We start from the raw sequence: 26,697 nt of genomic DNA on the forward strand, positions 1-26,697 counted from the left end.
AAAAAACAAAACAAAGCCAAAGCCCAAAATTCCAATGTATTTTTTGGGAAACATTTTATTCATGTGGACATGACACAACAATCAAGAAAACTGAATCAGATTGTTTACAAATCATCATATATTGCAGAATTCTAACAATATGGGCTTACGCGATTGAAATTAATCCGCTACATTTAAAGCCTCACCCCATTTGTCAAACGGGTTCGCTTGCTCCGACAACTTTGTGACCATGCAGATAAACCTTTTTCATTGACTCCTTCCCACAGTGAAGTTATGAGAAGATGTCAGGCTGAGATTCACATTGAAATAAGATGACACAAACCACTTTTACAGAGACGACTGAGTGTATAGTGAGTGCTTATGATGTACCATACATATCAGTGCCTTAAATTTCATGGTTCAAAAATAGTATACTGTATATATATATTTATATATTTTTTTTCAGTTAGAAAGACATAACCCAGATGTTTTTCCATACAGAACTGGTAATTTTCACTAGCTTATACAAGGACACTTATGGCCAAAAATTGGGAGGGGGAAAAAAACAAAAATATAGTGCTGCCATTTTAACTCATAAAACTCAACCACATTTTTATTTGCTTAATTGAACTCAAAATTGTCCATAAATGATTCATCTTCTTTTTTTTTTTTTTTTTTTTTTAGCAAGTACAAGAATTATTCAGGTCATCATTGTGCTTAAAAGTGATTTACAAAGGCCATTTACAACCGGAAAATTTCAAGCAAATTTTAGTGACGTGTCTTTTGGGGGAGGGGGGGGAGAGTTCAGGAAAAGTCATCGAGATGTCCGATCCACTGCATTAAATTACAAGCATAACCATCTAAATTCACCTTAACCTGTCACCAACACACTATACAGAAAAGACTTTCTTCGATATCACTGATTACATCCTTTATATACAAATCTTATAAGGAAACCGATTTATTGTCAAATCTACTCAATGTGGCAAAAAAAAATTAAAAAAAATCTTATGCTTCTCGAGAGAAACAATAGTTTTGCACAAAACACACAGCTATAAGGGTACTCATCGGAACTCAAAAATATACAATGTATTTACAGGATCTACATATATAAAAAGGGAATGTAAAAGGAAAAAATACATTATTTGATGATTATTGGTGCCGCCTGTCCCTGATTGTCAATGGAACTTATTGTGATGGCCTAAAAGGTCAGTGTTTAACACAATAGCACCTTAAGCATCACTTTGAAACCCCTCAGCAGTGATTTGACAGGGGGGAAAAGAGGAGGAGGGGGGGGGGGGTCACTCAAACATTAAATTTAAAAGCATATGGTTTCGGAAAAGTCTGCTCTAAAAAGAGTTTTTTATGTTATAACATCACTATTCTTTATTTGTATAATTTGTCATAGGGGGGCACTTCCATCACATGGTTGTTTCCCCAAACAGACGAATCGTCTTTGTTTCAAAGATTTAATGCAAAAACATTTTTTCAATTAGTACAGGATTTTTCCACACTGTGATACAAAGTACTACATTCTTTCTGTAGTGAAAAATGTGCAAAATTGTGCAGACGTCCAGCACAATCTTATTAAGTCATTTCACTACAAATTTCTTCTAGGGAAGTGTGGGCACATCTAATTTTTGTGGGCGGGCTTGTGTTTTCACTTGCCCCCCAAAAAATGCAACAAGATTCAAGTGGCAACATCGTTGACAGTATTATAGTGATGGCGTCGTCTCAGGAGGCAACAAGTGAGCAGTTGTACAGCTGGATTTAGAAAAAAAAAAAAAAAAAAGATTTCAATTTTTTTTTTTTTTTACCTTCACTTTTTTGATCAATGATCAACTAGGGGAGGTAGCCAACAGCAAAAACCAAAACTGGTGTGTGTGTAAGCAAAAGTGACAAAAACATAAATATGTATACCAATATGGCATTTTTTTTAACTGTCTTATTAAGGTTTGATCTACAGCAGCGTGGAGTAACAATTGTAGAGTAAAAATATTTTGATTGACAAATACTTAGGCTGAATGCTACAAACAAATGCAGATAAAATAAAACATAACATTACGAATCAATCATGTTTACTTAATTTCCAAATGTACTAACTACTAAAAAAGTTTTTTTTACTTTTTTAATTTATTTTTACTTTTTTTATGCCACAATACCACCTTGTGGTATAATGTTAAAAATGCTACATGTAGCATTTAGCCTACAAGTACCAGTACGTTCAAACACATTTGCAAATAAGTTTAAATGTACTTAAATACGTTCAAATGTTTTCACAAATGAATTCAGTCAAAATACTTTTACTCCACATCGGCAGATCCATGCTTCTGTATTTATCACCTAATCTCTCAATGCAAATTATAACATTTTTAAAAGGGCGCTGCCAATTTTATCAACAAATATGTGTGAATAAAATCACAAGTACGTTCGGACGTATTTTCCAGTCAAAATACTTTTACTCCACATCTGCCGGTCCGTATTTCTGTATTTATCACTGTAATCTCTCAATGCAAATTAAAACATTTTTAAAGGGGCACTGCCAATTTTATCACAATTACCAGTATGACAAGAGCTCAATTACCACATTAAAATATTTTTTGTCCATTTTTTTTTTTTTTTTATCAAAAGGCCTAAAGAAAGAATAGAAATGCAATGAGATGTGCTTTGGCAAAGCAGGTGAAATGGGATAAAGTGCTGCAGAAATTATTAATGTCATGATCGCACCACACTTTTCTTCAACCAAAAGTTTCGCTTGATGAAACGTCTGGGGAGGAGTTCAATTGGGACCTGCTCTCAGTGACTCTCACTAAAGGAAACTCGGTGAAGTCTGTGCCGTGCGATCGCAGACTTACTTGTCCGTTGGCGCCTGTGAACTGTGACGAGGTACCAGATCTCGAGGTCTGGAAATGAGACTTGAAGTTTGGATCGAAAGCGCTAATCTGAAAGGTCTGCAGTGTTGCTGGGGAGGAGTCCGTCTTTTTGGGAGGTGACACCTGTTCCAGGAAGTCCTCATCAGAGGGGGACACCGTGGAAGGGGGAGTGGTTTCATCGCCCGAAAATGAAAATGAGTGCTGAGAGTCCCCCACCAGAAGTCCAAAGTGAGGTTTCTCCATGGTGGATCTCAACGGGGAACTGGTCCCCGATTTGAACCTACTAGGCGACGGAAACTGTTTCTCGGTGGAGAACAGCGGCTGCCCGGCTAAGGTTGGGTTTTCCGTCACCAAGCTGAGGCTCTGGCTCGTCAGGTAGCTGTCGTTCTGACTGGTCCTCTCCAACGCCTGCTGGAGAAATTTGGAATATTCTTGCAAGAGGCTGGCCTTCTCGCTCGATGGCTGAGTCTGAGCGCTGGCGACGCCGAGGCTCTCGGCAGGGCTGCCGTCCGAAACGTCTGAGGAATTAATAGATATGCTTGAGGTCACCTCAGTATCGGCCACGCTGAAGGAAATTTCCGACTGGCCGTTGGCTTTGTTGGAGTAGTGGTCCAACAGAGTCTGAAGAACCTCATCGGGCAACACGTTCCTATCATGAATAGACTTAATCTCGGCGTTAATGGGCTGAGGTTCCAGAATGGTGGCGGGGACCGTTTCGTCGATGACCGCCGACACCACCGTTTGGGTTACGGTGGGCTGAGAGGAGATGCCGCTCGCGTTCAGGCCGTAATCGCGAGTGTTGTTGGCCGCGTGAAGGTAGCGTTTCTTCTTGAGGAACTGCATGGCGTCGTCGTAGTTTGTGCTGCTGGCCGCAGGCTTTGTCGGAGTTTCCACTGCTTCCGTAGTGGTCACTTCATCGAGAAGGCTTTGCTTGTCCACGATTTCAAAGGTATAATGTGTGACTTTGTTGTTTTCCTCAAATGAGGACAGAGTAGCCAAGCAAGGAGCTTGTTCGCCAGACTGTTTGAATCTCCTCTTGGAGACCTTCTTCAAGACTAGTTTAGGGGTCGACGCCTCCTCGGGGGATAAGTCTTGCTCTCGATGTTGGCTGGTGGTTTCTTCCGGAAGCTCCACTGAGTATTCCCCGATCACATACTCGTGTTTGACTTTGGAGGACACGGCAAAAAGAGGCAGAGCTTCACTTTTAGTGAGTCTCTCCTCCTCTTTCACTTCAGTTTCTTTAACGGTGGCCGTGAGATCTTCTGCTTGGCCACTGGTGGACGAGCACGAACTGTCGGATTTGTTTTCGGAGCACTTTTGTCGCTTCTTCTTGGGTAAGGCGCACTCTTTGGTGAGAAAGGGGCTCAAGGCATCTGCTTCGTGCAGCGCTCCACTTTTATTGGCAGCCTTGTTGCTCTTTCGTTCTCGGTTTTCGTGGCACATTCTTCTGTGCTTTAAAACACGGTCGGTTCTGGAGAAGTACTGTGGATGAAGAAAAAAAAACAACAACAACATTGAACTGCAGCTAAAATTAAAGGATGATTAAACTTCAAGCAATTTCTATTTGAGGGGAGCTCGCTATTCGAGGACATACAGAAATCTGATCCGCAACCTCTTTTGTATTAAACTCTTAACATACACCACATGAAAGCAGCCAAAAAAAGTAACCTGGTGACAGTAGTCGCATTGGTAAGGCTTCTCCCCGCTGTGTGTCCGTTTGTGTCTCTCCATGTGATACTTCTGGATGAACTTCATACCGCACTCATCGCAGCGGAAAGGCTTCTCGCCTAAAAATAATTATATACTTAAAAAAAAAAAAGGGGGACGTCGCTATGGTCAAATACGATCTTTGGGTTGGACCACTCACCGGTGTGGATTTTTTCATGTCTCTGGAGAAGGTATTTCTGAATGAAGCGCATGTCACACTGGCTACACTGAAATGGTTTCTCGCCTATAATTAAAAAAAATAATAATAATACATAGCAAGAGTTTAAATGGAATTTCATATGCATTTGTTTTAATTGCACGTTGATTATTTTTGTTAATATATAAATACCTGTGTGAATGAAGACATGCCTCTGTAGATGGTAGTTGGTTCTGAACGCCGCATTACAATGATTACAAACATGGCACTTGGGGCTTTGGATGCCAAATGAACCGTCCTCATTAATGCTAAGAATCTGTAACGGCAAAATGACGCAGAAAATATATCAGTAGACGTTTCAGTCTACCATCAAACATACATGGCTAAGAGAGAGCTGTTGACTTTTCTACCTTTGCTGGTGAACGCTGTTTCCTTTTCTTCTTCTTGGGACACACAACCAGGTCCTTGACTACTTTTTTGTCCTTCTTCATCTGTAGTGGATGCTCAGTCAATTTTAATTCTTGCTTAATGCTCAGCTGTAACAGAAGGAGCATAGACAAGAGAGGACATTCAGCTTGACCTAAACCAATGTGATGATAATTAACCAATCACGAAGATGCCTTACAAGAGAGCAAGTTCTCATGGTTCATTCAAGCCCCTGCAGAAGCTGCGCTTAACATTGCTAATATTTTTACAGAACCTATGCGCGGTACACACACATTCTCCTGACTTCTGTAATTAAATTTACAAGATGGGGTCACATGGGGATCAATGTGAATATTTTTAGATACTGGGAATGTCTAATAGAACTGCAGTGCAGCTAGAGAACACAACTTGACTTTTTTTTTTTTTCCTCCCCCTATTGCCTTTAGCTTTTGTGTTACTCACCATTAGTTATCATGAAGAATGTGCCATAACAATACCAGTGCTGGTTCTGAACATACTTGGGGGACTAAGGCCTCTCTCTTTCTCTTTCACAACATTCACTATGGCAGCCTGGGATTTTATGCAGTCTCCTTTTTTGACTACAAGTTGCTTGTTGGTAGTCTATTTCTGGAGCTCAGTAAATAAAATGAAATGCTTTGAATCTAAACCAGTGCTTCTCTTTTTGCTTTTCCCAGGAAGAATATTTCACGCTCCCCAACGACTATAAATAGTCTAAGAAAATAATAATAAATAAATAAGACTTTTGCACAGTGCTGTATATAACTGACACACCGACGCTTTGAATCGGCATGAACTCACAGGCAAGCAGGGCAACTTATGGGTGAGCTTCAAGGGGAAGTGCACCCCCACCTCTCCTCCTCCATCTTCATCATCTCCTCCACTATTCTTGGACATTTCCTGCATCATCAGCTGCTCGGGAGGTACCAGGTCGTGAGTCACCAGGGAGCTCACGGTCAAGTTTTCATCCTCATCCTCGTCGTCATTATCTTCCGCCAACAACGGGTGGTCTGCCAGAGATCGTTCCCCGAGCGTCATCACCAGCCCGACTCTGCCGCCGCCGTCTATCCCGCTACTGCTGCACTTAAACAGCATGCCCTCCAACTTGTCCTCAGTGTTCATCTTACATAGAGTAGCTTACTGACTCTGTAAAAACAGGAGACATTAGATAACTGTTAGAATAAAAGTTAAATATTTGCACTGATGATGTTGATGCATCCATCCATTTGCTATAGAACTTGTCCTCATTAGGGTCAGGTATTGCCGATTTGTTTGAAAGCAATCATGCAAACTCCACACAAACTCAGAATCTCAAAACTAGTATCCATCCTAAAACTAGTAGAAACTTGTGTAACAGGTCAGCTCGGCATTAAACCTGAGAAATGTTCTCCACACCGGAATAAGACAAGAACTACTTTGTCTCACTGAAATTGTAAAATTCTGTTCTTGCAACTCATTAAAAATACAATATGCAAGGCCACAATATTACATAAGTTATGCAAACATGGATTGAATAAAACATTTGAGCATTCTGTACAAGTAAGTGATGATTTGCATGTTTTTAGAAGCGCTGACAACACACGTTGGTTAGACACTTAGTAATTTCAACATTCCACTTGTTTTGACGTTTCTAAAATGAGACACCACTTGCGAGCCATTAATGTTGAACCGTTAGCGTTTGCTAAATTAGCTCATCGGGATTCTTCCTTGACGTTTGACAGTAATGCATCGAGTAAAGACATACTTGGGTGACAGAATAGCAACTGGAAACTCGGCACTGCTTGTTTGCATGAGTGTTTCCAACCTCTGTATTGTTGATGTAAAGTGGGCTCGGGTGATCTGGTTGCTAAATGGCTAGTTAGCTATGCATGTCAATGCTGTAAAGTTTAGAACACCCACTCGGAAACACGGAGTAAATTTCAAGATTAAAGTTATCTGACGACTTAAAGTGAGAAAAAAAACATTATTTTGAATCATTAAATATTACAACACAATTTTGTTACAGTAAATAGAGGCACATTAATTCAAATGTAATATCAAAGGTTGCTTTTCTATCAAGTACATCACCATGTAGATTTTATTTTGAAAGTGTGCCCGGAAAATGCTCACTGATGTTGTGGAAAATAACCCGGCCTGCTAGAGGGGAGCTGGCTAGGCTTCTAGCAAGTTGCAGCTTGTTTAATGTCAGCGGTGCATATAACCACTTGCGTTGTTTCTCGCCACATGCGACAAATGACCTCTAAAATCGGCGTGTTTGTAACGCACATTCAACAACATCCGCTAGAATTACTGACCAAATATGTAAGAGGTGCGCTTCACTGCAGCGCTAGTAGCACCTTACCTTTCCTAGCTCACTTCGCTCAATAGGCCCCATAGACAGTAATCGGTTAGTAAAACTCGATAACTAGCTAGCTCACTGAAGCTCACACGACACCGCAAGTCTCAGTTGGCACATAAAATGATATTCAAAATCTCTTCTTACCTGCAACTCGCCCTTTAAGCCCGAGTAGCTGTCATGATTGCCTTGCAGGACTCAAGTGTACTCAGTGTGCGGAATAATCAGATATCTCACGTTTCACGAACACCTGAAAATATGTATTTGTCGCCACCAGGTGGCTAGTATGTGTTAGTGTACTGAACAATGTGAGCTGTTGCTCTTTAGTTAAACACATCTCTAACTTGTTTGTTTGTAGTATTCTGTAATATTCGCACAAAAATATGTATACAAGTTAAAATTTTGGAAAAAAAAACTTTGGGGGGGGATTATTTCTTAGAAAAAATGGTTTTTTTTTAGCAAAACAACCAAGGAAAGACCCAACTTCCCGAGTTGTTAATTTTTTAAACTAAAATTGGGTTGTTTTTGAGCAGCTTTAAGGTGTGTAACATTAAAGATGCCCTAAATATCATGCAGAAAGACAAACACTTTAACAGTATGTTTATTTCTGTGCTGTTGTAGTGTGCATCACTACTGCGCATATTTTTGACGCCCTAACAGGTAGCCAAAATGTTACAAACGCTCCAAAGTTTGGTGCAATGCAGTTCAACGCAGCAACAACCGCAAATATAAAAAGCACAAATGTGAACAGTAAGTTATGTTTTTAGACATCTGTACAATGCAGATGTAGGCAACCCCGCGTTGTGGCAGTGTGAGTGCTGTTATGAATATGGCGCACACGCGCGCCACGAGGAATCCTAATCAACCTGTTTGCAGCAGCTCGGCGCGCGCACGAACACTTGTCCAGCCCCTCATGTGGAGAAGTAACTTATCTTTTTGGATGTAAGCCCCCATCCGCTGCTCACAGGCAGTCTCTCTCCTCCCCGGCTGTGATTGTAAGCTGTCACCGCGTTCCACGCGTCTCATCTCGTCTCTTCCCACCGACGCGAGAGTGGAAGCGGGGACAGACAGCCCACCCACTCATCAACACCCCCCACCCCCCTTGTGCAGCCTTTAGTGAGGGGAAGCCCCTACCACGCTTGACTCGCTGAGTGGATCTCCTGCGTCGCGCCTGTGCGTGCGTGTAGCCCGGGGCTCCGTCTTCCTCAACAGTTGCCACCGGAGAGGAGGAGGAGGAGAGCGGGGGAGACAACAGACTGAGGACGGAAGGGACGCGGAGAGCCACGCAGCTCCTGCCCCGGCTTCTGCTCCTGACATGCAGTCGATCATCTCTCCGGTGACCAAGGCCATCCTAGTCGCACTCTTCATCTTCGCCATACTCCTCATCCTCTACGTGATCCTCTGGTACATTTGCAGGGACGTGGACTGCGACCACGGCATTTGAGGATTCCTTTATTTTAAAAATCAAACAACAAGAGAAGAAAAAGACGGAAGGGAATTCGCAAATGGAGGAGCCCGGGGTCACCCTGTGAGTGCGTTTTGCCCGTTTTCTCATTTGTGTGTTTCTTGGTTTTAAGTTGCGTGTCAAGGTGGGTGCGCGCTGTGCGTAAATTAACCACCTGGCACCTCGAGCCCTTTGCCCTCCCGAAATTACCCCCCTCCCCCCCTCTAAACTTGCGCGCAACATCCACCGCCTCATTAGTAACGGGAATAGTGGAAGTGGTGTCACCGGGATGCGCGGTCAAGGCGTGCTTCGGGTCGTGCAATGACCGCCAGTGACATTGCGGTAAGGAAGCACGCGAGTCTCTTAAGGTCAGGAACCAGCAATGTTTACCTTGCTTTGACAATATTGCCTCCCAGCCCCTCTCGGATGCACCATTAGTTCATGCTCAGTTCATCTTGCTCTGCAGAAGACATCCCACCTAACCGGATTATCTCTATTTAGGTCCTCTTCTTTGGAATATTTCTTAAAATATGTCTCCCAAGTCCATATCATGAATATTCCATCATGCAATTAAATCCCCTTGTCATCCAATCCTACGTAATTAAGATGTTCTCTGCCCACATCCATCTAATGCTTTATGGAAGACGTTTCCATATTACAGCCACAGTAATATGACCCCAGTGCCAGCATGCGTATTGTCACATGACCCATAAAACTGTTAAATGCGGAGGCTGAAATGTGATTGACATTCTCACATGTCGCTCCGGAGAGGCTTCAAATCCAGATCATTTGTACATTTGCATAGATTCCAAAGTGGAGGCTGCGAAGGACACGTCAAGGGCATGCGGCTTCTACAACAGGAAGCTTCGCATGCCGTACAAATTGCGAGCTCATTTCAGACGTCATCTTTTTATGCTCCTGTAAGTCTCCGAGATATGACACACGTGCAGATGAAAAGATGGCAACGTGATAGAAGCTGCCTGCAGTTTTGACACCTGTCTGCGCGTTTCCTCATCACTATTCCCCCTTTAAACAGCCTGGAGGCAATAAACAGCAGTGCAGCTCACAAATAAAGTGAGAGTTGAAGATTTGAAACTGCGGCGCCACCACTGTGGTATTTTAAAATACATGAGGAGCCCAAGTGCAGATGTCCAATTCGACCAGAATATAAAACGACCGCTGGCGTCGCAACTAACCTGTGCTACTTTTCAACTTTCTCTCAAACACACACATAGTGTGGACATTAAATGGCAGCTCAGTCTCCACCGGTTCAAAGTGTGTGTGTTAAAATAACAATATTGTTGTGTTTGTCCGGATGACCGACACAATTAATTGTGTGAATTTGAATTTGCATTGTACACATGATTTATCCAATTATAGTATATGATTCACAGAGCTCCTCCCCTCCCCCAACACAAAAAAGTCAGAACATCCCAACGTTGATACACCTTGATAGAGCTCAAATTCAATCAAGATTGAAGTCATAAAATATGTAAGATTGAAGGTGAATTATTGAAGCGGCAGGAAGTTGCTATTCTGGCCGGCTATGATGATACACAGCCCAAAAAAAAAAAAAGCGTCTTTTAAATAAAGCCGACTGATTTAGTCCTGCCAGTTCAATATAATCAATATGGCCGTCACAAATATGGACGTGATTCTTTTCGATCAACGGTTATCCCAAGTGGGACACAAATTGAAATTCTCGCAAAAGTCCGAGGAGGCCGGGCGAAGCCAATGTCACAAAACATGTCATCACCCTCAACTCAAATTGGCTTTCAGGAAGATAGTTGTCCTGAAGCACGCACACCTCAAAGCCATAAAAATAGATTGCCAGTGACTCAGCCGTTATGTAAAGTCCATCTCTGATAGGGCCGCTTCGGGAGCGTTATGTCAGTTTCGCTGGATGCCACTGAAGCTGAGGTGACACATGTCTTCTGTGTCCGTACACACACAAAAAAACACACACACAAGCACCTCCTTCATTTTTTCACTTTCAAGTGTACACACCCATGCAAGCACATCCCAATGTGATACACTCAACATGATGGAGTCCCTTCAGGCTAAACCGCTACATTAATAGCATTTTAGAGCTCACTGGGAAGAAAACACCACTTCACATTTAAATCACATCCGACACCCCTCTGGCCAGGTAGCCATCCATATTGGCGGACATACATCCCGCACACAAATCTACATCCAGAGTCCTAATTGAACATGTTTTGAAACATCACACTTCCAAATACCGCCCGCCCCCATCCACCGACCCAACCCGCCGCCACTATTGCTTCTTTTAAAAAGGCAGTGATGCATACTTGCTCATCATCTGCACCGACTTCCTGTGGGAACACTTTAAGCCGTCTTATAATGAGACATCTTAATCATCTTCTATGCAAATACATTTCCTGTCTCATTAACACTTTGTTTTTGTTATTCATTTCATTCGGAGGCTCCCCCACCTTGAATTGGGAATCGCTCTTATTATTCACACAGGGATTTGAGAAGAGTCACAATTAGCCTTTGATAGGACACGCTGTAAAATAGTTGTTTGACATTTTTACTGTGTTAAGAATCTGCACACAGAGGTGTGTAATCATTTTTTTTATTCTAAACAATAATGGAAGCTCGATTTAACAAATGACCCCATATTTGAGTCAACTATTATGAATCATCTGAATCAGATTCTTGAATGTATTTTCTTCTATTTCCCTTTTGAGTCACATGGCGGCCTGTTGTCTGTGTTTGTGTGACTGGATGACCAGGTTAAACGGAGGGGGCGGTGAAGGGCCGGATGCCAAGGAAGCAGAGCGTGCACACAGCACCTCGAAGGCTTTTTCTGCCTGAAGTCCAAGATGTGAAAAAAAAAAGACAGAAAGGGAGAGAAAATTGCTCTATTTTGTTACACGCTAACAAAATCTTTTAAAGGCGAACGAGTGTGAGAGAAAGATTATGAATGTGTAAGTTAATGACAGACTTAATTGGAGCCAGCAACTATCCCTCCCACTGCTCCTTATTCTACATCTACTAATGAAAAGTCTCCCACTCCCTGAAGACAAAGTAGGGAAAAAACTGTGCTGGGATTAAGATGATGAGTACACACAAGAGCAAACACACACACACAACACATTCATTCATGTATGCATCTACTGACACATGTAAAATAGCTACAGGCGTGCTTGTTTCAAGAAGCTACTCCATGCAATGTGACTTCCTTCCAAATAGAAACATGCACATTATTTACATTCATGACTTCACATTTAAACTCATCGGAATTCATGTCCTGAATACTTCCTACTAGATATGGCTGGTCACAACATTAGGAACACTGTCAATCTGCTGCGGGTTTAGGACAAGCTCTCAAAAAGCATGAACATAGATGAGACGTTTTCTTTCCTCCAGTAGCACAGTTAGATTTGACTTGCTATCTGACAAATAAGAGATGTGGGATTTTCATGCCCACCGGCGAAATACAGTCATGCCACCTGTTGCAAAAAAACACGCAGTCACGCTCTGCCCCCTCTTCAGACTATAAATTGTGGCAATCCCTGCGGAGGTCTCTGCGTGCTTATGTGCTGTCTTGTTAGTGTCTGAGCTGTGAGTCCCTCTCTTGAGAGTCTGACTTTGTCCCCGTGAGGAACTGCTGCGAAAAAAAAAAAAACCCAGACTGCCATAACCTCTGGGTATCTGCAATGAAATGTGCAAATAAGACCAGATCAACTGACCTCAAACTAGTTCAAGTAGAACAAACAGCGCCTCTGCTGGTTGCAGCCAAGTACTGCAAGTCATTAATTAACCACCATCAATTCAACACATATTTTTAACAATCAATTCATTAATAATTCATCAACTGACTATTATGCCCATGAAAACCACAGGGCCATTTTGGTTGAGAATTGAGAATCTTTTTTTTTTTTTTAAACACAAAAACACTCCATCATCATATCCAACGGCGCTACTATGAGCCTCAATTTACAAAATGAGATGAGTTGGAATTTGGAGCCAGCCAGTGGTTGTCATGAAAACTAGGTGACTGTTGAAGCTATTTTGATGCTGTTCACATATTGTGTACATCACACACCATCCTTGTCATGTCCTATTTCTACAAGTATTTATGTGTGTGTGGGAGGGGGGGTGCGTATATGGAGAGCTGTATCCTTGACGTCCCATCATCCCAAATAATCATCCCACAGTCATGCGTGAGATGCAATTTCCTTTAAACAATAGCAGGCCGGCTCGCCTCGCTGACCTTCAACCTCTCAGGCTGTGGCAGAGCAAAGACTCACAAATAAACAGAGCACACACATCCACTCAGCTCGCATTAACAGCGACACGTGTAGAGGCAAAAAATGAGCATTTTGTCCAAGCGTGTGGTGGTGGTGACACAATCTCTTGCTACTCAAGTCGAATAATTATTGAAACCATGTCATGGGCATCAGAGTTAATGGATAGCGGGTGAGACAAATCAATCATACTGAGAAGAAAAAAAGTGAAAGGATGCTGGAACAAAAAAAAAAAAAAACATGTCCTTGAGAGGCCATTTTGGCTGGCCTACTTTGAGTGGCGTGATAATTCAGGTGGCTCCTGTTGGGCACGCCAATCACAATCTCGCCCGGCAGTAGGTTGTCCGTTCACATTTGCGCTAATGCGGCTCTGCATTCATTTGCTTCATATTCTTCCCGATGACTGTAATGATGCTCTTATTTTGTCTCCTTTTGCGCCAAGCGCTCTGCCCTCCAGTGTTTCTGACAGTGTTGACGTTCAAATTTAACATTCATGATGGCACGCTAACAAGATTTTTAGCATTTTGTGGGGGTAATTTGAAAATGATTGCGGACCTCTGCCAAGGTGAAGTAAACTTTTGTGCTATTTTCTGACGCCGTCAAAAGCACTGACCTAGATTTATATCTTACATGGAATAGTTGAATTTTATTTTCCCTACCAGTCTATCTTCATTTTGTAGCTTGTCATGCATGGCTTGTCCACCTTTTAGTCAAATGCTAGATTTCTATTTATTTATTTATTGTCGACTCTGTAATCTAGCTCTGATGAGACACGCGGCCCTGCTGCAGAGACATGCTTCGAGCACATCTTGAGAAACGACGGCTCAAACAGGTCGCTCCGCTACTTCCATCACATGTGCTCTCTCTGGCAGGGGGCAATATGATTGTCAGTGAGATGACAAAAGCAACATGATGGATGTATAGGGGGAGACTCATTGGACAGTGTGTGCACTCCTGCCACAATGCTGAGTGTCTTTCATCATATGCTCACTCCATCCGTGTACCTACGGATTCTTTATATTACTTTAAACCACGGGCACCATTAATTTGCACTTAAATCACTGAACATTTGCAGAGCTGCAGAGATCCTGCACACTAAAGTACATTATGTGATCATGCACCGTGATAGCTCAGATTAGTTATTATATGTTTAAAATGACTCAATGTGGTGTCTATTAGTTTTAAAGCTCATATTGAAGACTAAGTCATTTAAAGGCAAAGTAAGGAAATAAAAAGTACTAAAAGAACGTACAGAGCAAGAATATGATTTTGGGTGGAAAATTATTCAAAGGAAGAAGGAAACACACTTAAAAAATGTTAGATTAGTTCACAGTTGAGCTAGTCTTCTCATGGCCCTAAAATGAAATATTGTAGCTTAAAAATGCGTCTTCGTGTTATTATTGAGAGGAAGGAAGCGAGGAAGGACGCGAGAGGTTGCCAACTTCATATTGGAACGCGTCCCACACACTCGCTCGTATTCGTAGCCGCTCTTCTTTCTCTCTCTCCCTCTGCAAGCTAACTACGATTTGTACCGTGCACGGCTCGATCAAAACAACCGATATAATGATCTCTTCTATAATATTTCGTTTGGTGTCAGCTATCAAGCTGTACCTGCTCGGCTTGAAGGTTCTTGTGATTCAGCTGTTCAGCAAGCGTTTCAAGTTGCCAGGTTGGTTCAGTCTTGCTGCTGGTTCGTGTTTGACAGCTCGCTACCGGTTCCAGCCGTATATGGTTCAATTAATTTTTTTTACTGCAGTATTTATCCCAAATTTAGGGGAAAGGTGTAACATTTCTTATTGCTGTCAACGTGGCCTCGTCTGCTTTTGTTGTCACTCCGGCCAAAGTTTAAATGGCCTGTTTTCATAATGCAGGTTGGTTTGAAATAACGCATAAGACGCCCATTGGTTGCAGTCAGTTATTTATCAGCCAATCAGCAGAGTTTATAGTTATTACGTATTAGCTTCACTCTTACGACACGTTCGTACGATACTAACGCAACCAATTTGGTACGCGCATATCGTCCAAAGTCAACTACAAGCTCCAGTTTACGATAACGATGAAAAAAATGCATGGATGAATATTTCAACAACCACATATTTAACAGTCACCTCACATGGCTTTAAAATCTCCTCCAAATGATGTCATCCTTATCTCGTGACATTCCATCTGATAACCATGTGTCCTCTTCTGCCTCTGCCAGTGATGCCCAGGCAAGATGGCAAGGTTGCCATAGTGACGGGAGGAGGCAGGGGAATCGGCTATGAGGTTGCCCGCCACATGTCCAAACTGGGGGTACATGTTATCATAGGTACGGTATCATATTCCACTTTGCTGCCATGTAAACAGCATGAGTACAGCAGATAACTGGATAAAAACAGAGCGCCTTCAGATATTTTTTTATTTTATATTATATATTTTATATTTCATTTTATAGTTTTAATTTTTGTAAAGATTTTGTTAGGCCTCATATCTCTTTACTTCAAGGTTAATACTACGTTCTTCATTCCAATCACAAGCTTGAAAACAAAATAAGGCTCAGCTTTAGTCATTCAAATTGTATTTACTGCAAAGTCAATAGAATTAATTCAGAATAAAGGTGCATTTGTGTAGCCTATGGTTTTGTCACACACACACACACACACACACACGCACGCACGCACACACACACACACACGCAAATCTAATCTCGCCAAAACAAATTCCAATCATGTGACTTGATTGGAATTTGTGAAGATTCAAGCTGCTGTGTGAGTGTTTTCGCTTTCAACCAGTAATGTACACATTGACTTTGGAAATAGGGGTCTATTTTCGCAAATGAAACAATCCTTGCAAGCAATGAGAAATGACCTCCTTCGTGCTGGGAAAGTAAGCGTGCACAAGCATCAACCTCGGGATGCTCAACATCCTCTCACTTTTGCATTTATGAGGCAAAACCAATGCAGTATAATTCAACAACCGCACAGTAAATCCTCCTTTTATGACAAATATAATCTTCAGAACGCTTTTTGAGAAAACGCTTAGTCCCTGCCTGATAGTTTAAGCAGTGGAACTATCGGAATAATGTCAGACATTTTTTTTTTCCACATTGCTCTACCAAATAGAGTTCATTTTGGAAACTTTCGAGAGATATTGCTCACAGAACTCTTCAACTCATTTTGATCCAATTAGGAGTTATTGAACTATTAGAGCTCATCAGAGCTCCGCAGGTAGTCTTGAATTGCTTGCTTTTTTTTTTTTTTTTTCCCAAAGCTAATCACCAATTTCTTGGCAGAAAAAAAAAAATCTATCTTTTGTTAATTTGTGTCCTTTTTTTCTCAGCTTGCAGGGATGAACAACAAGGTCTGGCATCCATCAGAAGGATCCAGAAAGAGTACAACGAGGCTAAAGGTGAACGTGTGCGAATGTCTGTGAATAAAAATGGGAACACTTAAGAGCTTTCCCATTGGTGTTTGTACATTTCATTGAAATTTCACAAAATTTCAACATTGCGGCACACATTCAAAAATGGCGGGAACATTTATTCAATGGATTCTGGTTTCCATTCCGAGCATTTTCCTAAATATTTCTATTTCTTGGTGGTGCCCTCAGCAGATAGCACACAAAAATCCAAAAGCGGCTGAAGAGTGGTTGGCAACAGTCCTACTTGCCCGTCAGTGGCTGTCAAGCTCAGCGTCGGCAACTAATGTCGCTCGTGTCATTGAAGTCGATTTCCTTGAACGAGGCTGCGGCGGGATTGATCACTTCTTTTGTAATTGGCAGGCACTGAGGCATTAGGGACAAGGGGGTGACTGCTGCCAGATGCTTGTGCACTGAATGAAAATGTGTGTATGTTTGTGGTTGAATGAACCGGTAATGGATTCTCATTAGTATGTGCGGCGGTGCACTTAACATCTCTGTCCAAACTCCCTTTGGCACGCTTCCTGGTATTTGCACCAAATATATTGGCCTTGATTAAATCAATTTGATATGATCCTTCATCTCTTTAAGAGGCAAAGCTATTTTTGCGTTTGTAGTTTTGAGCACAGACCCGCACATGAAAAACAGGATCTGCTTCTGTGAGTGTTGTTTAACAACAATTTACGTGCAAATTTGTGTGTCAAGCTTTTTGAAATTGAGAACTGCAGTTTTTTATTGTAAGTCATAAAAGGGTCTAATTAGCCTTCAATAATGCAAATATTGCTAAATGCTAACATTTTCACTCCAAATAGTCCAGCAGGTCAATTTTCCAATTTTTTGAATGAATAACCCAGTGTCACCTTTGGTTCACATGAAAAAAAAAAACGTAGCAATTTAGTTTTGATTATTCAGACACACAAATACAGGCTAGACACAGATATGAGGAGGTACTTATGCATATTTGCCACAGGGAGCTCTGTCTGTCCACTAACTTTAGTCACGCTGCACTTGAAAGTTACACAATCCCCCTCAAACCAAAAGCTTGGATTAAAAAAATGTGAAGAGAGAAAACCAGTGCACATGTAAGTGTGTGTGTGTGTGTGTGTTTCTGTGTGACAAATAATGTCTCTTAGCATAAGCACAGTTCAATGAGCATCGTAGATGACTGCTACGAGCGAGTTCTGACAACTCAAAATATTTTTACATTTGGTAAAAAGTTTCAATTTGTTATTTGTATTATCGTGATGAAAAATATTCTCATTCCAAAATACTCAACAGTGGACTTAAAAGGTTTGCCTGTAATCCATTTAATGGAATCACTTGCATTCCAAATAAAAGATGGCTGTTCTTGCAAGCAAATAATTGCAGCTGAAAGACACAACCGGTCTTGATTTAGGAAAGTGTCATTGCATTAACACGGCAAACCGGGCATTGACCGTCACGCCGCCCGCCTCCTGTCTGCTACATCAGCTGAATAATAACAGCCAGTGGAGGAGTGAATGCTGGCACGGGGCCCAGATGTAATATTCTTCACTATCTCCGCGTTGTTTATCAGACATCTCCAAGTGAAACCATTTACTTCCTTGTCTGAATTTTTAGAGGGGCTCTCAAAGGGGCGAGTTCATTGTTCCTTTTCCTGTTGGCACTGTTGAATTATAAGGATCAATATTATATCTCAATATTTGGTGGCGTGAGAGACCAGGCACACTATTAAACACAAAATATGTGTTTTGAATGTAAAATGAGATTGTGGTGAGCGGGAGGACAAATGTGATGTGTTTACAGGGTGGCACATTTTAATATCAGCTTTATATGTAATCCAGCTTAATCATATTTACTACGGCCACAACCGGGTCACAAGATGCATTTTGTAGCCAGGTGGATTTATGCTAAGTGACACAGGCGCCGTCGTCCATCATCTTTTTTCCCCCCGTCGATCTGAGAAAATTATTTCATCTTGCGTTGAAGATATTTGACAGGTGCAGGAAGATGAAAGACATAAATTGAAGTCTAATAAGGTGCTGCTGGAAGCCAACTTTCATGTTAATTAGCGGCTGTTCAGGGTAGTTTACTCTGGATGTGTCCAGATATTCCTGGCAGGCTGTGTCAAAAAACAGCTGAGCTTGTAAAAACAAAATATAACTTCAAGTTTGCTGTCCATCACTGACCTTGCGACAATGTTTCAAAAAGAAATATTGATAAAATCAAAGCAAATGGTTGCAATAATCTCATGTATTTCTTTCTGCATTTTATACATTCCATCTTTGAGAAATCGGGAAAAATGTAATTTATTTTGTAAGCTGTGCTATTTGTGAGACCGAGTCGCAGATTGATGAGTTTATCTCGGGGAGACATCAGCATGCTGATATCAACTCAAGTCATCTGTAACATCCCTGATTGTCTTGCTTTGCCTATTCCAATTTGTAATTGTCAAGAAATTCTGTCACGTTTCAAAGTGGTTATATTTTTTACCCCCATTTAGTCACAGTACATAGTCACAAAATGTAATCTATAACGGCTAAGGGAAAAGGTGCTTTTTTTTTTTTTCAATGCAGTATAATTTTTGAAACTACTCAAAATGTAGCACAAGTAGTCTCGGGAAAACATTGAGCTCTAAGATCTACGTCAACAACGATGAAGTGAAAGTTGCACTCAAAATGTTCACAAAATGTCCAAACGAGCGTGAAAATCCCCCCCCGCCAAAAAGACACGGTCATTATCGAACTAGATAGCTGTTCCACACGGTCATCAAATAATAAAGCTTCGAGATAACCAATGGAGTAATTGTATTTTTTTTTTCTTTTGAAGAGAGAAAGATTAGGAGATGCTGAGTCAGCAAGAACATGAAAGCGAGGCTAGTTTTCATCTAGCCATGAGTCATTGGTGAATTGCTGTGCTTTAATGATTTTTTTTTCTTTGTGTGTCATCAAAACTGGTAAAATAAAATAATTTGAAGTTAGCTTTGGTCTTCTTGGAACAATATCAACAAAAATGCAAATTAAAGTTCCTGTTGATATCAAGCTTTGCTAATTTATTAGGCTAATTGTGCAATTGGAAGAATAATCACATTTTAGATGTGAAAGAATTTTTTTTTTATTGAGGACAAGAGGACATCTGCTCACCGCAGTTTATATGTACCGGCGTGGTTGAATAGGGCCGAAGAGATTTTTATATTCAAAAGCAGTACCGTTGTCAGTTCAAAATTATTCCTTTAAAAAAAAAAAAAAAAGCAGAGTGTTCGACTGCAGCGTAGAGGAAGCCGAGGCTTAGAGAAGATCTAGAAAGGAATTAAAAGCAGCCTGACACCAGCAAGAACCGTCCAATCGATGCCATTTTGCTCCCATTGGGCTCTCTCGATATGACTGGCTTTTCTTGACAGGGGTCCTTGGGGAGGCCAATGAAGGAGACAGGGGAGCGCTGACAGATGGGACACACACGTGCACACACACTCACACAGACATATTTGCTCTCGATGTTTTGAAAACTGGTTCTTCGTTTTTATATGTTTGTGTATGTCCGATTTTGGCCTTTCGATTTAATCCATTCATCTGTTTTCTATAGCTCTTGTCCCATGCCCTGTCATACCTTAAACCTCATCTAATAGCGTTTCACACTATGATAGAAACAGGAATTAGGTTTCAATGTAAAGTGGCCATGCAACAACAGGCGGCTGGAAAAGATGATGAAAACTCTTTGATGTCTTACCGGCTAAATGGTTAGTGGAAATAATCCGTTTGCAATGGCTCTCATGTACGTGCGTCTCTTTCTGTGTGTGTGTTTTCTCTCTAGTGGAGTTTAAAAAACTGGACCTAGCATCTCTGCAGTCTATCCGTCAGTTTGTCCAGAGCTTCAAGGAACGCGATTTACCACTCAATATTTTGGTCAACAATGGTAAGTGTCGGTTATGGACATCTGCAATTCAGTGTACCGTATTTTCCGCACTATAAAGCGCACCGGATTATAAGGCGCACCTTCAATGAATGGCCCATTTTAAAACTTTGTCCATAAATAAGGCGCACCAGATTATAATGGCCCATTTTAAAACATTGTCCACATATAAGGTATATACATTTGGCCCGCGGGCCAGACTTTGGACACGGCTGCTGTAGTGGCTCAATATTGGTCCATATATAAGGCGCACCTGATTATAAGGCGCACTGTCGGCTTATAACAAAATTGGAGGTTTTTAGGTGCGCCTTATAGTGCGGAAAATACAGTAACTATATAAGTATATAAGTATATTCATTTCCTAATACGTTTGTTTTGCATGTGTAGCGGGTGTCATGCTAGTTCCCGAGAGTTGTACCGAGAATGGATTCGAAGTGCACTTTGGTGTGAACTATCTGGGCCACTTCCTATTGACCTTGCTGCTCTTGGACACATTAAAGCTCAGCGGCAAATCTGACAACTTCTCAAGGGTGGTCAACGTCTCCTCCTCTGCACACCGCAATGGCGAGATCCGACTGGATGACTTGAATAGCAGGTAGGTTCTCACTCGATTAGCACACACACGAACAAGCAGAGACCCGTGTCAAATGTCTGACAGCGTTCTTGCTCAGCAGACAGTGCTACTCAGCCCACGCCGCTTATTGTCACAGTAAGCTGGCGCAGCTTTTATTTAGCTCCCACCTCCATCGGGAGCTGGAGCAGGGAGGTTTCCCCGTCAGTTCGTGCGCCATCGACCCTGGCGTGGTCGCTACGTCTCTCTACCGCCACCTCTGGACGCCCCTGCGCCTGGCACATGGTGTTGTGGCCCGCTTGCTTTTCAGGGTAGGTCACCTGCATGCATACTAATACAAATACACAAAGTGAGCCCATCACAGAAAAACAAAGTGCTTCTAAAAATCAAGGGTGTTGACGTTGCGTTAAATTTGAAAACGATCCTTGCGTAGCTTGAAGCTGAGGCCACGAGCTACTGTTACTGTTCTCGGGATTTAATGTAAGGAGACTTGTGTGCGTGTTTGAATTCAAACTGCAATTGTCACGGGGACTTGCCTGTGAGCACAACCTTTGGGGTGGTTCTGCCCCACATACACAAACACATTAATCACACACACTCATGCATGCCAGTTGTTAACACGCTAACACACACTCACCATTCACGGCCAACATTGCAATGCACAAACAGTTTTTCTTTCCTGTCACAACATCTTACATCTCAAACGGAAAGATTTAACAAGTATAACAACGATGCAACCAAGAAGCTGTTTTTGTTTGTAATATTATAATCAACCTGAGGAAAAGTCCCCACAGTAGTGTTAACATGCCACAACATTCAACTAAGCACAGAGTGATATGTATGAAAAAAACAAAAGTTTTTACGGTTTGCCCTGGTGTAATGCAAGATTAATTTAGTTTCAAGCATTTCAATAAATGATTGTCACACACAAACGGACTTAATCTCCGGATAGAAAATATGAATAATTAGGTTCTCAAGCTACCCCAACTAAAAAAAAATAGTGAGCGAAAAAGGAGCTGAGAATTTGAATGATGGTTAAATACTAATCACTTTATCATTACTTTAAAATCAAACAATACCTCTGCCTCTCTTCCTAACAAATAACATGTTTACAGTTTGATGTAAACTTTGACTTATGATTTTAATTTGTTCTGCGGCCATGCTTGTAACTCAATTTATTTGTATGTCAAATCAATATTCCCCACTACAATGAATTGAAAGCCATTAATCCATTCCAAGCCTCCTCCCAAAACACCCCAATTTTACGTGTCTATGGAAATACCACTACGTCGTACAAAACATAAACCAATTTTATTCGGACGAATTGTAAATCGAGGCTCTCTGTATATTTTCATTCCCACAGACTCCTACTGAGGGTGCTGCCACCGTCTTGTACGCTGCTCTGTCACCAGCACTGGAAGGCGAATGCGGAGGAGGCTACTGGGCCAATGGACGCAGAGACGTGACTACCCCACTGACATTTGACCCCCAGATTCAGCAGCTCTTGTGGGAAACCAGCCACAACTTTCTGGTTCCACAGTAACTCAAACTGTATTTAATTGTGCCAATCAGCTTCTTTATATTTAATCGTTGCGATTTTTGTTGACAATCTCACTCTGGACTGGAAACTATGACTGGCTGTTTGGGGGTGAAAACACCAAATTTTTTCTTTACTCCCGCCAAAGAAGGGCTACAATGAACGGAACTTTTTCCCCATTGTGAGCTAGCAAACATTACACGTACATGCTAGGCCATCGCCATCGGTCCACAGCAGCCTGCCTTAACAGCGCTCTCCTGGTCAATGAGGAGGTTAATGAATTCTTCCTAATGCTTCTGCAGCTCACTAATGTAATTCTAAGCAAAAAACAACCAGCTTTTAGAAAGTAGGTTTTGGCCCACTGTTCAAAAATGTCAATCAAAGTGTAGCACGCACTCTGGATTTCTCTAAAGCGCCGTCAATACGGAGGCGCCAAGTGATGTCATCATCTTGGGTCATCTCGTGATGACTTGGAGCACTTTGCTTTTTAGTGCATTTGTTGTCTTGAAATGGCCACTTCTGAGTGTTCACGTTCTCTTCTTCTTGTCAGGCAATTAGGTGTGTTTTAAAAATAAACAACAAATGACCTTCATTAACAACTCATGGCATTTGCTATTTGCACTTCAACAGTGTTGTTTTCGTCAAGGATGGCAAAACGGTTCCATTGACGGCCCTTTTTTTAAAATGGCGTCAACAAAACGGTGTCGAGCTAAACATGGCGCTTTGTTGACGAACTGACGAGACGGGTGTGAATTTTTGCACTAACGTAGCCAACAGATGTTCTTTCGACGTTCTTGGAATATGTTTCATAAGATTCAAGTTTTCTGCATGACACCTGCCGCAAATGAACTTTAAGCTAGCTTCGGGCTAAAGTTAGCTTTGTCGTCGATTCATTAGCTTTCCATTATGTGTGTTAGCAGCTATAATGTGTGGAACAGGCAAGGACTTCTGAGTTTCGTCAAACTTGTCATATTGACCCATTTTCTGTGAGTGACAAAACTACGTAACTACGACGAATAAGTATTTGTCTCCAGAAGATTATGGCAAAAACAACACTGCACTGAAATTAAATATAGAATAGTAGGGTATTTTACCCTTCCCTCTTCTAAAAAAAAGGTATTGGATTTGTTTTAGGAAAACACCATTTTCCAAAACCAGGATTTATGCCGAGACAAAAATAGACGAGAACGTGAAACAATGGCCGCTTGAGTCTGCCCCCATTTTCCTTTGTGACCTGTGTTAATCCGTTTTACAGAATCAGTATCTGTGTGCATGTGCTTTATACATTATTCCACAATGAACTTTAATTCTGCCTTCGGTTTATGTTGATGGTTTGCACAAAAATGGCGAGATCTTACAGATCGAAGAAGAGCAAGGGAAAAAAGCAATTTTTGGTGTTCAACATTCAAGCTGTGATTGGTTCCTTGCGACTTCCACATCTTCATTTGGCGTTGCTCCGAGTGCATTGTGCGAGTGAGATTTCCCGGTGGGGAGAGTCAAGCTCCATCAGCTAAGCTCATACACACACACACACGCAAACACACACACATATTCGTTCATAAACATTGGAAGAACATCCAGGCACAGTTCTCTCATCAAACAGACAGTAAACAAAAACAACTGTTGTTAGCCACTGTGATCTAACATTTCGACTGTGAAAATAGAACATTTCATCTCCCAAACGATCGTCACTCTACGAGTGTGTAATGATATCCATTCATAATTATGTTCAGTTATGTGTGAAAGAATACGATCAATGTGGAGCTAATCGCCAAATAGTAGATCACAAACAAGGATGGGTGGAAAACCAGCCTAAATCTTTTTCTGTTTTGTTTCCAATATATCAATATATCTGTCTACACCTTTTTTTTTATTATTATTTTAAATATATGTCACATTCACAGATTCTTCTTCAGAATCTAGGCCATGGTGTGTTTGGGTGTTCAACAACATGTTTTAATTATTTACAGTAACGTTGTCTGGCACCACTACTGCTCGTGACATCTTTCAGACAAGCATCTCGTAGAATGTGAGCTAAATAGACGACCTTTTAGTTCGACACAGCAGCAGCATGAAAAACAAACATTGGCTGGATTTTGGAGAGCTTTCTGCACAACGCATATCATATTTCTGGAGATATTAGTGATGCTGAAATCATTCTCCATTATTCAGTTCAAGCTTGTGTGAGGGTTTGAATGACAATGTCCTAGGTCAAGCGTTAAATTAGGCTTTGATTATCCTCGAATGACAGAGCATAGCTGATATGGGTATCCATATTGATTTTTTTTTTTTTTGCAGGTATGCTGGTGTTTTCACAGCTTTGCGCTCGTAAATTATAGATCGTTATCAAAATAGCAGGTTGCACACTTCATCATCATCATTTTGGAATTGGCCCAGGCAGAATAATTCTTGTTGTTTTTCAATTCTGTATATTTTTCAGCTTGTCAGCCTTTTTTTTTATTGTTTCCCTATCCTCATTTTCTCAGCCTCAGAAAGCAAGCGAAGGTTGTAACTCGAGGGCTCGCTTGTTTGATTGTGTGGCTGCTCATGTAAGAGGCTGCCTAAGGAACAGGACAAACATGCTTAGGTCACTCTGGAGCAAATAAACCTCCATCCTCTTTCACATTTCAATAGCGCTTGTTCCTGAGCATTATTTGAAAAAGCATACAAGGTTTTGTAAACTAAATCTGGTGTGGAAAAAAAATCATACTCCAGTCGGTGTTTTTATCCAAAGACGATGATTACGAAGCTCTGTTTTTGTTGTTGTCAGTATTGGATGACCTTGTCGGGAGGCAACACACAGCGCCGTCTCGAGTGTGTTCGACACGGACAAAACACGTCGGGTGGGTGTTGAACTTCAAAGGCCAAATGAAAAAGAGCAGCAAACGCTTAAGTCGACTGTCTGTGATCATGTCCCAAGTGTAATTTACTCGTCCGTCATCGTTTCAAATTGTCGCTGAAGGCAACGGACCGGAGAAGCTCTTTGTAGTCTTCTTCTGATTGACCTGGAATTACATTTATATTAAATGTTCCCGGCTCAAGTTGTGTAAATCATAAATGTGTATAGAGAGAACATATTATTGTATACAAAGTGGGGCAGCCAGATGAACTGAATTTCGTGTCTCCATCTTACATCTCCTTGCATTCTCAGCTTTGATGTCCAATCTGGTGCACAGGATGTTTGCACGCTGTCCTCCTCAAATCCAATGTCAATACTCAGTCCATCTGGGCCCCTGTTGATTTTATGAAAAGTGTAAAAAAAAAAGAAAAAAACAAAAAAAAAGGTTTTATTTTTTTAACATGATTTTGTTGTTGAGCTCTTTTTTTGTTGCCTTGTAAAAGTAAACCTCTCCCCATAATTAGGTAACTGTGAATTTTTAATGTAGAAATGAACTTGTTCAAACTGTGAAACCGTCTTGTCCTGTGCATTGCTGTAACTTTTAAGGGTGTGTGTGTGTGTGTGTGTGTGTGTGTGTGTGTGTGTGTGTGTGTGTGTGTGTGTGTGTGTGTGTGTGCCTGCGTGCGTGTCTCAAAAATGGAGTCCATGTTTTTTTTCCGTATGTTTTTTGTCGACGCTTGTGACATTCCAGCAGTAGCCGCCACCTTTTCTATTATCCAAAGCCTCTCAATAAACATATCATGGTGTCACGCTTCCTCTCCGTCTTTGACAATGTGTGTGAGAGAGAATCTTGTCAGTCTGATGACATGCGGGATGAGACGTCGAGCCCGAGGCGCGGTCTGAACTTCAGCACCAGATCACACACCATCAGGCTCTCGTTTGCTATAAGCGCACTTGAGTGAACTCTTCCTCCTCCTCAAGTAGCGTGTGCAGGCCTAGTACATCATTTTTTTATTTTTGTTTGACCTACATCGTGCAATATAAATTTTACCATGAGTTGTAAATCATATCGACGACATTTATATTATAGAAAATCTTTATGGTCTTTAAGAGGTGAACCTTGCGAGGTGGCATGTGGAATCGACATCTTATTTTTTGCCTACTCAGTAAAAGAAAATAACCTTGAAATATCTGAAACCTTGAGCAAATAAATCAAACGACTCCGTGTCATTAGTGGTCGTTACCCTTGG

At 41.4% G+C, this 26,697-nt stretch overlaps 2 protein-coding genes across 8 annotated transcripts; one reads left to right on the forward strand and one right to left on the reverse strand.

Moving 5' to 3' along the window:
- Positions 1-37: 37 nt before the first annotated feature.
- Positions 38-8,514, reverse strand: znf148 (zinc finger protein 148). Of its 5 annotated transcripts, XM_088383022.1 has the most exons (8): positions 7,643-8,514; positions 5,962-6,306; positions 5,127-5,252; positions 4,909-5,032; positions 4,720-4,803; positions 4,521-4,639; positions 2,835-4,334; positions 38-1,743 (listed from the first exon to the last, which is right to left on the reverse strand). In XM_088383022.1, exons 2-8 carry the CDS (start codon positions 6,280-6,282, stop codon positions 1,714-1,716), a joined length of 2,304 nt encoding a protein of 767 aa, XP_088239148.1. In that variant the 5' UTR covers positions 6,283-6,306; positions 7,643-8,514; the 3' UTR covers positions 38-1,713. The 5 variants fall into 5 exon arrangements, with proteins under 5 accessions (XP_088239148.1, XP_088239147.1, XP_088239143.1 ...); XM_088383021.1 differs by having other exon boundaries at positions 38-4,334; positions 5,962-6,300; XM_088383017.1 differs by having other exon boundaries at positions 38-4,334; positions 7,643-8,513.
- Positions 8,469-26,262, forward strand: LOC148394436 (polyprenol dehydrogenase). 3 transcript variants are annotated; one of them, XM_088383024.1, is made up of 7 exons: positions 8,469-9,023; positions 15,417-15,524; positions 16,535-16,603; positions 20,402-20,503; positions 20,888-21,095; positions 21,175-21,382; positions 22,435-26,262. In XM_088383024.1, the coding sequence occupies exons 2-7, from the start codon at positions 15,419-15,421 to the stop codon at positions 22,612-22,614; spliced, it is 873 nt and encodes a 290-aa protein (XP_088239150.1). In that variant the 5' UTR covers positions 8,469-9,023; positions 15,417-15,418; the 3' UTR covers positions 22,615-26,262. The 3 variants fall into 3 exon arrangements, with proteins under 3 accessions (XP_088239150.1, XP_088239149.1, XP_088239151.1); XM_088383023.1 differs by lacking the exon at positions 8,469-9,023 and adding an exon at positions 13,069-14,885; XM_088383025.1 differs by lacking the exons at positions 8,469-9,023; positions 15,417-15,524; positions 16,535-16,603 and adding an exon at positions 19,537-20,327.
- The last annotated feature ends 435 nt before the right edge of the window (positions 26,263-26,697 follow it).

Source organism: Syngnathus floridae, chromosome 8 (assembly GCF_059516105.1).
Source record: "Syngnathus floridae isolate MCC-2025c chromosome 8, RoL_Sflo_1.0, whole genome shotgun sequence".
In the NCBI taxonomy this organism is placed as follows: Eukaryota; Metazoa; Chordata; class Actinopteri; order Syngnathiformes; family Syngnathidae; genus Syngnathus; species Syngnathus floridae.

Coding starts and splice junctions, on each gene's coding strand:
- LOC148394436 (XM_088383023.1), top strand. CDS start 14,780: ATGATCTCTTCTATAATATTTCGTTTGGTGTCAGCTATCAAGCTGTAC. Junction 14,886..15,416: donor CAAGCGTTTCAAGTTGCCAG/GTTGGTTCAGTC, acceptor TGCCTCTGCCAG/TGATGCCCAGGCAAGATGGC. Junction 16,604..20,401: donor AGAGTACAACGAGGCTAAAG/GTGAACGTGTGC, acceptor TTTTCTCTCTAG/TGGAGTTTAAAAAACTGGAC.
- znf148 (XM_088383021.1), bottom strand. CDS start 6,282: ATGAACACTGAGGACAAGTTGGAGGGCATGCTGTTTAAGTGCAGCAGT. Junction 5,253..5,961: donor ATAAGTTGCCCTGCTTGCCT/GTGAGTTCATGC, acceptor CTTCTGTTACAG/CTGAGCATTAAGCAAGAATT. Junction 4,640..4,719: donor ACATGAAAAAATCCACACCG/GTGAGTGGTCCA, acceptor AATTATTTTTAG/GCGAGAAGCCTTTCCGCTGC.